General features: G+C 35.1%; 1 protein-coding gene across 1 annotated transcript in view; it reads right to left on the reverse strand.

The window, feature by feature from the left end:
- DMXL2 (Dmx-like 2) overlaps window positions 1-11,760 on the reverse strand; it is a 181,885-nt gene that overhangs the window by 46,950 nt on the left and 123,175 nt on the right. The window contains exons 14-17 of the mRNA XM_012658020.1: window positions 11,590-11,599; window positions 8,440-8,667; window positions 5,138-6,817; window positions 2,105-2,215 (exon numbers count right to left, since the gene is read on the reverse strand). Of these exons, the coding sequence (XP_012513474.1) occupies window positions 2,105-2,215; window positions 5,138-6,817; window positions 8,440-8,667; window positions 11,590-11,599 (2,029 nt within the window). The remainder of the gene's footprint in view (window positions 1-2,104; window positions 2,216-5,137; window positions 6,818-8,439; window positions 8,668-11,589; window positions 11,600-11,760) is intronic.

The raw sequence follows: 11,760 nt of genomic DNA on the forward strand, positions 1-11,760 counted from the left end.
ACAAAAGGGTCTGACAGATCTCTACAGAACATTCCACCCAAATAAAGCTGAATTTACATTCTTCTCATCAGCCCATGGAACTTTCTCCACAATAATTCTTTTAGAAAGTATAGAAGAAAAAACTATTATGATCATTTTGAATAATAATCTTAAATCTTTTCAATTTCCCATTGCTAACACTTACATACAACTGTGTTTGAAATTGTATCACAACATTAATGCAACAAGTCTTGAGTGCCACTACAAATTTAGGGGAAAAAAGGGACAAAATTTAATAACATCAATTTAGTTTTCCATAAAAGGCAGATTAATTTTCTCACTACTTAAATTTTTGTCTGATATAAGAAAAAATTACTACATCAAATAACTGATATTCTCCTTTAGAAACTATTATATAGCAATACAAAAATGTACAATTTTGTACTATAAAATTTATAATATAAAAGAACAACATAAAATATGTTACATTCTATACCCTTAAAGTTAATTAGTTAAAATTTTGGTATGATTAAGAATTAACAAAAATGCACACAGGCATATCAGAAGAATTAGGTTCAGAAAACAAGATAAGGAGAGCAGTGAATGTATTTGAAAATACATTAGAGGTGAAAAAAGTTATTAGGGAAGAAAAAGAACAGGGGAACCAACAGGCACTTATTTTTATTTACCTACCAACGGCAGGCTATTCTTGCAGTTTATCTCTGCTCTTCTTAGCTTTTCTATCTAGGTACTGGCTACTTAACTTTTTCCCTGAAAACTGCTCCCAGGACCATCACCTACAACACCAGTCACTTCTCATCTCCAATGTTTTAACTGTAGTCAAAGGGAAAATGGAATTTGACAAAACTTTAGAAATTTGATGTGTTTTAGATCTCCCGTAGGCAATGTACAAAATTGTCATTAATTGATTCTGTACCACTTGTCTATTATTTAAAACTAAAATTTAAAAGAACACTGAGATACCATTTTTCAAACCTATCCAAATAGCATAGGTTGTTTAAAATGACAATGTCAAATGTTGGCAGTGGGTTGAGTTTTGGCATCATCAAATTTCTGGGAATGTAAATGAGCACAGTCTTTCTGAAGAGAATTTTGGCAATGCTTATCAAGAGTTAAGAATTTTTACACCTTTTGACTCAGCAATCCCACTACTAGAAAACTAACATGAGGAAATAATCATAAATATACATAAATATTTATGTGCAAGGTTATAAGGTCATTCATTCAAGTGGGAAAAAAACAGCAAAATCTAAATGTTCCAAAAATAAAGGGTTGGGTAGATGAAATATAGTTTAGACACATAAAAGAATATTAGATAGCTGTTTAAAATCATGTTTTTAAAGAACATTAAAGAGTAAGCACCATGGATAAGAGTAACAGTCCATCAAGCCTGGCATTCTAGGTCCTGCAATACTAATGCATATATTATGGGGCTGTGTCCAGGATGCTGGTTTCGAAAGAAATATAGTGTAATGAAATGAACACAGGACTGGGATTCTAACTCCAACTCTACTAATAAATAGTCTTATATCCTGAGCAGGTCACTTGAAATTCTATAGTTTCAATTTTTTAATCTCTAAGCAAGGTAGCTAATATAAATCTTTATGTCTCAATCAGGAGGTGGCAGTATGCTAGAAGTATGCAAATCCACTGTATCAATATGGCAGATCTTCCTGAAACATCGACTTTACTTGTTGGTAAATAACTAAAACATATTGCTTATATTAAAATAAATACAAATAACATGTTGTAGAGCAAAATTTACTTGATTTTTAAAGAAAAGGCATCAGAAAGAAATTCAGGGCTACTCTGTAGAGGGCCACTTTGGGTTACAACCTCAGGTATACCATGTTTACTCCCTAAACTTACTATAACTTTAGTGAGTAAAGTCTAAGAAATTGAGTCAAATGAGCAAAAGGCACAGAATAGAGCTGAACGACACACAGAAAAATGCTAAGTGGGTACCATGTGACAGGAAGATCTTAAGGCCAGTAACAGGTATGCATATAATGACTCACCTAATGCTTATACACAGACATGAATACACCCACCACTTCAACACTAAATGAAAGTTGTGCACAGGTTCAAACAATGAGTGGAATACCTTGATGAAGCAGCTGCACTCGGTATAAAGGAGGCAGTGAAGTCAAAAGGCATGTATGCAGGCGCATAGCTAACAAGTATCTCAAACCACACTCATCTAGGGTGTCTCTTCCTGTAATTTAAACAGAAAGTACGTTTAAGGAAAAAAGAATACAATGAAGCTACAAACCAATAATAAGTTATAAAAAAAACATTAAACTTAGTAATGACAATTTACATAAGATATATAAGATACTTTTTCAGCGTATTCCTTCCTGAACAATTTAACACATTTACCAAAAAAATCGTATCTTTCAAAAAAAGTGTGAATATTAAAAATCCTAAATGAAAAATAATTTGGGAAAATACAATTACCTATTAGAACAGATAATAATAGCATTTATATTTATTCAAAATAAATAAAAGTAAAGAAATCTTGAAATCCAATAAAAAGTATATTAACTATACTAACTTAGATACGATTTTTAAAAATATTTCCTACATGAATTCAGATCAGATTTCAAGACAGGAATTATACAACTAATGTGAAATTATTTGTTATATAATTTAACAGTAACACTTTCTACACTGGTTAGCTTTACCATCCAAGATTTAAAATTTGATTCCCCAGGCTAGTTAGTATTAGAAGGTTAAGGTGAACCTTAACCTTGATTCCACAAATTTACTTACACAAATTTGATTCCACTTAGTTGAAAGGTGAACAAAGATATGAAAATGTGGCAAGTTTAATCAAAACTACCGCCACTGCTGGATAAAAGCAATGCAAACATACTGACAGCACCCAGCCCAATAACTGACACTTGTGAAGTACCCAAAGACTGTAGAATCAAATAATATTTTCCAAAAGAAAATACATTTTGTTAAATTGCCAAAGTTCAAGTCCCCATTCCATTTCCCATTACCTATCTCCAGTCATCCATTTATTCATTCAACAAATTAAGCATCTACTACATGTGAGGCACACATTAGGTACTGGGGATTCAGCAGTGAATGAAGCAAAGTCCCACTCTCGTGGAGATTATTACATTTTAGGAGGCAGAGACAAAAAATTAAACAAGCAAATAGTATGTGGAAAATAATGCTATGGAGGAAAATGAAGCAGGATTGAGAGCAGGGCACTGCTGGATTAAGAACATTCTATTTTATACAGTGAGGCTGGGAAGAATTCTCCAATAAGATGACATGTCAGCAGAAATCTGAGGAGGTAAGTGAATGAGCCATGCATAAATTTGGAAGAAGAGCATTGTAGCAGAGCAGAAATGAGTGCAGATCACGTGGGGCCTTTTAGACCACTGTTAAGGATCTTGATTTTTATTCTAAAGTGAGATGGAAAGCCACTGGTATATGCTGAGCAGAGAAGAGTTTTAATGGGATTTTGTTTTAAAAGAATCACTGGTTTCTAAGTGAAGGACAGACTGAAGTATCAAGGATGAAGCAGTTAGGAGATGACAATGACTTGGACCAGAGTATTAACCACAGAGGTGAAGAGAATTGATTGGATTCTGGATATAACAGAACTGATAACATTTGCCAATGGACTAGATATGGGGTATGAGAGAAAGCAGAGTCAAGAATGACTGTAAGTCGTCTCACTTGAACAAAAGGAAGAATTCATTTACCTATGTTCCATTTACTGAGATGTGCAACTAATTTATTTAATCTCTGAGCTTCAGTTTCCTACCTGTAAAATGGAGACATTCATTCTTGCCTTATTACCTCATGAATGTCCAATTTGACCAGGATAAGCTTTTATATTGCTTAGCCAATGATACAGTTTTGTATCAGAAAGTGTAAACTCTTTTGCATGGGTTATGGTATGCCTACTTTCTTAACATCCCACAGTAAAAACTAATATATATTAAGTATGCAACAAAAGCTTAAGGTTATTCTGGGCGGGGGGGAATCTCGCTCTACTGCACATGATTTCATAATGTTAAGTCGTTTTTTTCCCTCAATTAACAGTTAGAAAATAGGTCACAGGCAAAAACCCTCTAAGGTCTCTAGTTATTTTAATCTGCAAAAGAGAAAACTTTGGAGATACATTATAAAGATGTAAACCTATACGAAGAGATATTTGCCAGCTGGCTTTGGGGAACAATCTTTTTTCCCCAAATCTGAAAATCTTATGAAATAGTTAAAAGAGTACAGGCTTAGAGGCAACACTATTATCACATATGAACCCCGGTTCTGCCACGTAATGCATATGTGATCTTGGAAGAGTTGCTTAATTTCCTAAAGGTCAGTGTCTTCATCTATAAAATTAAATATAATAATAGCTACCTACTGAAGATTGTTGTGATAATTAAATATGATAAAGTACATAAAGTGTCTGGCACATAGCAATTCTTCACTCCTCCACAATATTTATTGAATGAATGAATGATCAATAATTTTCCATTTCCTTTGCTCATGCCATCATATACAATGAACACCACTACCTTCAATCATCTGCATAAAAGAGAATGGAAACTACCTTCAGGAGGCAGCCCAAAATTTTCTAGTTACAGAATGAATTAGGCATAATTAGAAAATGTCAAGACACATATGACATTAAATATATGGAAGCCTTTCTCAAGAGACATTTTGGAGAAAATTAGGTAATTGTAAAAAGTTATTTATGACTAGAAATGAGATCATGAACAAGTTGAGCCTATGATGTCCCTATAAGACTCATGATTCTATAATAAAATTAACAAATGGGCCATTATTATCACCCAAAAATAAAACCATAGGGATCAATCTGTTTGAAAAAACAAGAGACTATATATCCAAAATCATACAAAGGTTTCAGTGTAAAAACACACGAATGCACACAGATATCACAAATCCATGAAGTCATACGTCTGCCTCAACTGTCTTTGCTTTTACACCTAAGCATATTATGTAATAGTAATTATCTCTTGGAGAGGTCTTCTCCCTGCAGAGTTTGAAAGTAAGACAGCAATTCAATAGGTGAGTCATCATACAGATAATACAAGATAATCATTAATTTCTATGAATGATAATTTTATAAATTTTTAGTGAGAATATTTACCTGAGTAACTCTTATCTCTGTTTTCATCAAGCTCTGTACTGGTGGTAGCCACTGTATCAGCCAATGCTACAAGGAACATCTGCTCCAAACGGGTAAGGCCTGGTAGACTTGAGTGCATAAGATGACTTGAAAGTACCCTAGCATGTTCTTGGCCAAAGTAAGCTGGTCCATACTGAGAAAGATTTATTACTTTTGATTTGTGTTCTCTCTTTTCTGGTTCTAAATCGATATCATCTGTTGTTATATCCTGGATTTGAAACAGCTCTGAATATTGATCCTCTGGGTGACCTTCAGTATGATCTTCAAAGCTCTGTGGTATTTTTGTACTTTCTTCTGAAATTCTGTAGGATGTATCCTGATCTGCGGCAAGCAATGCATATAGTGGTAGTGGAGGGATAGAATCTATCTCAGTATAATCTCGAGTACCGTCTTTTCCTATGGTGACTGTATCCTTTGCTGTACTGCCACTTACACTAATGGTTCGAGACAGATGTCGCTTACTTCCTTCTCCAGCATCAGCATCTCTAACTATTGCAACTTCACCCGCAATACATTTTACTAAATGAGAGAGAATGGCTTTAGCCCTTCGAACTTTCCCTAAATCCATCAATTCTAACAGTTGAGTTGGATGATATTGTGGAAGAGTAGGGGAAAGTACGTGTGCAGCCTCAAATAAGCCACCATCTTGAACTACAGTTGGTGAACAAAAAATATCATCGGCAACAGCTGTTCCTTCAACAATACTTTTTCTTGCCAGCATATTAGATTTAAAGGCCGAATGATCTTGTATTGCTGCCTCTTCTGCATCAGGACTATCAGTTTCAGTGTCTCCAAATTTCACAGCATGCTTCCACTGTGCATATACATGCATTTCACAGTCCATTCCTACCACCAATATTCCATCTCTTACCCAAGAGAGAGAAACAGGCAGTGAAGGTGTACCATCAACAGAAGACACCAAGTCTATGGATCTAAGAAGAACCCATCTTGACCTAACTCCTTGCTTGATACTACCACCTAGTGGTAAAGTAATGACAGCTACTCCATCCTTACTGTTCGTTTGCTCAGTCACAATTCCTGAAAGCCTCCCATACATGAAGATATTAGCACCAACCCCCACTGTGAGAATGTGGGAGCCATCTTCTTTTGATACCCAGTCCAAATGTACTAAATGCTTGATATTCGGAATAAGATATCTATCCTTGCTCAAAAGTGCATCTGATTTGCTATATACAAACAGATTACTGTCAACGCTGACCCTTGAATCAAGTACACTTCCAACCTTAACCAAATCATCAAGATGAATTGTTTGTTCTAAAACCCATTCTGATCCTCCTGTAGATTCACATTCAAATATACAAACATGCATGGAAAATTCTTTAGAAACAAAACCATTGTGGTGGATTGGCTGCTTATAAGCCACTGCAAGGCGACCTGTGTATGAACAGCTAACAGCAACTGGTCTTCCCACAATGCTCACTGTACTGCTATTATCTTCTCCTTCATCGTTCATCAAGGGCCATTTCCTCCAGTGATAGATTTCTTTCTCATCACTTTTATTACATTCTGTGTTGGTTTCCATACAACATTTCCAGAAGCGTACTTTATTGTCAGAACAAGCTGTAACCACTAAATAAGGTGCAAGGCACACTGGATAAATTGAAGAAGAACTCAGATGGCCTTAAAAAAAAAAAAAATCAGGTAGTTATAATAATAAAGCCACAAAATAATACACTAATACTCATATTTTAGAATGTGATCAAAGCCACTATGAGCTTCTTCAGAGTAACTATGCAGTCCTCCTCTTAACTAGTGTCCTACGTGAAATGTCCATTAGCCAAAGTAACTATAGAAGTCCTCAACAGCCATTAGTGAAATCAAAATATGCAATGATAACTTAATTTGTTTTTAATAATTTAATTTAAATGCGGTAAACATTTAATTAAAGTAAAACTCAAGAGCAATCAAACAAGTCAATCCTTAATCAATAAATGTGTTATCTGCCATAATTTATATGTGCCTTCACCATAACATGCCTCACTACTTTCATACTATATAATTTTCATCACAGATGCTTCCATGATCATTATAATTTGCCCTTCAAATTCCCCTAACCTTCCCTCAATAATCCAGACCCCAGATATACTCCTACCATCAAATTGTTTTCAGACAGCAAAACACACCAATAGATTTTGCTCTTGTCACCAGCTTTAATTCATCCTCTCTTAACACTGAACCAGAATCCTTATATTTATTCCTGACTGCCAAAGACTAACTATGCCCATCTACTGTCAACGATAAGATAAGGGGACATAGTGATTAAGATTTGATGTCAGAAGACCTATATTCAAGTTCCAGTCCATCAATACCTCCGTAACAGTGGGAAAGCTACTTAACCATCTCAGCCTGTTCCATCTAAATATTATTAATAGGTATCAGTTACTACTTCCCTTGGAATGTTATTGTCAAGACATTTGAAAGCATTTTATAAAGCCCCTGTAAACTATCATTCATTATCATGAGTTCCAATAAACTTCCTTGAGTATAACCCAAACCTTTCAAATATTTTGAAAGATTCAAAAACTGGCCTAGATCTGCACCTACCACAAAAGCCCAGAGTATACTCCTCTCAATGTGCTCTTTACAACTGTGAATGCAAACCTGTCATAGGGATGAATAAAAGAACACCCATACTCAGTAACATTTACCAGTGATTGGAACCGTCTTGAAACTTCAACTTTGGTCCCCCAAAAACATTATTCTAGAAACTCTCCAATTAGAATTCCATAAGTGGCAGGTCATTTTAAATATAGCTGCCAGTCCTACCCTCCAAATTATCTTATCCACTTTGGTAAAGTCAGTATCATACTAGGCCAGCCACACTAGTCTTTTATGCTACATTTTTCCCCAAAGTATGCCAACCCTTGTTCAAAGGTACTTAATAAAAGTAAGACATGATTAGCAAAAGCTTTAAATTTAAAAAAAAAAAATAAAGCTTCAGTGATTCACAAATGATACATACTTATTCTTTGAAATTTTACTATCAAGGTATTCCAAAGTGTAGGAAAAACATCTCATATTAAAATATTTACACTATTCTGTCAGGCTGATTACATTTATCATAGGAAATTATTTTTAACAAAGACATGTTTCTAAACAGATATATCATTAACAGAAAAATATATCTTTATTTCAATGTCAACATAGCACATACTTCAGAAGAGTTCATCTGTTTTATCCACTAAGAGTTCATCCATTTTATCACTCTGAGCTACCAATGACCAGTCTTAAAGTTACCTTACCTGCTGAAGGTGTTGCTCTTACTACTTCAACTGCTCCTGGGAGATCAAGAGGCTGGCTATATACCAGTTTAGAACTCAGAATAAGTTTACTAGCAGTTTGTAGATTGGCAATCGACGAAGAATGTGGCATGGGGCTCACACTAGGAGAGGTTTCTGGAGAAGAGTCTACATTCTTCTGCCCAGGGACTGGAAGCAAACTCTCAGATGAGACACCTTCTGAAACTTTAGCTTTAAAAATAAATTATGAAATCATGAAATGTATTACTATCATCACCATACATATGAGCTAGAATATTATTTTGTTGTCACTTAAGAAATATGGGCCGGGCACAGTGGCTCACGCCTGTAATCCTAGAACTCTGGGAGGCCGAGGCAAGAGGATAGCTTGAGCTCAGGAGTTCAAGACCAGCCTGAGCAAGAGCAAGACCCTGTCTCTACTAAAAATAGAAAAAATTAGCTGGGCATGGTGGCGCATGCCTGTAGTCCCAGCTACCTAGGAGGCTGAGGCAGGAGGATTGCTTGAGCCCAGGAGTTTGAGGTTGCTGTGAGCTAGACTGATGCCACGGCACTCTAGCCGGGCAAGAGAGTGAGACTCTGTCTAAAAAAAAAAAAAAAAAAAAAAACATGGCTTCTTAACGCACTTTAGAGGTAAGGATACAGAGAAAACTTGTATACACTGTTGGTAGGAGTGTAAATTACCACTACGGAAAACAGTATGGAGGTTTCTCAAAAAACTAAAAATATCAAATGATCCAGCAATCTCACTACTGCGTATTTCTCCAAAGGAAAGGAAATCAGTATATCAGTATTACAGCACTACTCAGGGAATCAACCTAAGCATCCATCAATGGATGAATAGATAAAGAAAATGTGGTATATATACACAACAGAATACCATTCAGCCATAAAAAAAAAAAAATTGAAATCCTGTCATTTGCAGCAACATGGATGGAACTGGAGGTCATTATGTTAAGTGAAATAAGCCAGGAATAGAAAGACAAGTATCACGTGTTCTCACTCATATGTGGGAGCTAAAAATGTTGATCTCATGGAGGCAGAGAATAGAATGATAGTTACCAGAGGCTGAGAAAGGGGGGTGGGTGAAGAGAGGCTAATTCTCTGGTGTTAAGAATCTCTTCTTGATGAACTCGTTTTAGATCCCTTACTCTCGCATACATTTCTTCCAACATACAGTTGGAAGAAATAAGATCTAGTGTTCGATAGATCAGTAGGGTGACTATAGTTAACAATAATCTATTGTACATTTCAAAATAGCTATATGAAAATAATTTGAATGTTCCTAACATAAAGAAAAGATAAATACTTAAGGTAATGAATATTCTAACTACCCTGATTTGATCATTACATATTATATTCATATATCAAAATATCACATGTACCCTATAAATATATATAATTATGCATCAATTTGAAAAAAATGTATAAAGTACTTTGGAGATAGAGTCAATTTTCAAAATTTTGCTTAGTTACCTTAATAAATTTTTTTGTACCATTCTACTTTTTATTAGCATCAACGATTCCATCACAGGAATACTGTCCAGTCAGAACCACAAGATATAAAAGCTGTTATAGAAAAAAATCTTAAGTTACGTAGTCCAGTGTTTTCACAAACTTTAAAATATCTTAAAAGCCTGAGGAATTTGGTAACATGCAAATTCCCAGGCCTTAACCACAGGGACACTGATTCAGGTGATTTGAGGTAGAGCCCAGTTATCTGCATTTTTAATAATCAGCCCAGGTATTTCCAAAATAGATGGGTCATGAATCAAACTTTGAGAAATAACAATGCAGTGCTTTACTTAATAAATGAAGAAATTTAAGCCTAAGAGAGCTTAATGATTTTCCTAAGGTCATATAGTTAACTAGTGGCAAAGAAGACACTAGAATACCAGCCTCCTATCAAATTCTCAAACAAAAGAATGATTTCAAGAACAAACACAAAAAATAAAAGTTGCAAACAAGATTAAGATAGTATTAGTTGACTAGCTTTGTAAGGCATATTGACTTCATCTTCTTCCAAAGAGTTTCTAGCCTTCATATTACAGTGTAAATCTCAAAGCAGATTCAGTAATCTGTGCTTCTGTTACACATGAGGGATACTTTATATTACAGTTATTTATTTGCTTGTCTCCCCTCATCGGACTATGGCAGTATTCATCAAGGGCAGGGATAATGTGCTGTTGCTTTATACACCTCCAGGAGCACCAGAATATCCAAGGGATAATAAATAATTAATCCCCGTGTGTTTCTATATTAAACATGTCAATCTATCTTATAATGGCAGGCCACTCAGTAAGAAATATGAAAACATTTAAGACTATAGACTTGAATCAGTAGTCTATCACTAATTAGATGTGTTTCCTTAAGCAATGCACTTCACCATCTCTGGCTACTCTCTCACCAGTGAAATAAGGTTGAACGTCTTCATTTCTCTTCCTGTAAACCAGGTAATTTCCTAATATATATCTCATGCTAAGAAAGAAAATAAAAGCAGGAAAAAAAGCAAAGACTTTATAGTCAACAAGGCCCATATAATGACAAACTATATAACGGGACTTGGTCAAGTTATTTAACCTTATTCCGTTAGTAAATTGGGGATAATATCTATTTTACATATATAAAGCACCTATCTCAGTGCCTGGCACCCAGAAGATATTCAACATATTTCCTTCTCTATCTAAATATAAGCCATTCATTTCATCCTCTGACAGGATATTCAACACTCTGATATATTCAAGTGTTAGCTGTGAATAGCAACATATACTATGTTAAATCTGTAGCAAATGTCAGAACCAAAAGATGGATGCTTTCTATCACAGTCAAAAAGAGCATATTATTTGTTTGCCTAACTATAACATAATCTCATGGTCTGTGAATTTCTACTGCTGTCACAAACAGGGTAGGCAAGCAACTCTAAGAAGCTCTGGCTTTAGGGCAACAACACTGGGACACTCCCTCATAAGAACTGGGGATAGAAGGTAGCACATGACTCCTGTCCTACTATAAGGATTTGTTACTACCTCAATAAATCTATTTAGAACCATCCTGGCTCTGTGCCCGATTTTAGAAAATATCATATTCTCTGGTGTTAAGAATCTCTTCTTGATGAACTCGTTTTAGATCCCTTACTCTCGCATTTCTATGAAATCCATATAATGCCAAAAATTAACTCCAAAGGCTCTGAAAGAATTTTTTAACTCCTGGTCCCTCAAGAAGATTAGGCCCAACTAAGTAATGATAAAAGTTCTATTAAGTCATTTGGCTGTTCTAATGCCAGTTCATGGCTCAGTTAGAACTTGT

This window comes from Propithecus coquereli, unplaced genomic scaffold (assembly GCF_000956105.1).
Source record: "Propithecus coquereli isolate 6110/MARCELLA unplaced genomic scaffold, Pcoq_1.0 Scaffold57, whole genome shotgun sequence".
Taxonomy (NCBI): domain Eukaryota; kingdom Metazoa; phylum Chordata; class Mammalia; order Primates; family Indriidae; genus Propithecus; species Propithecus coquereli.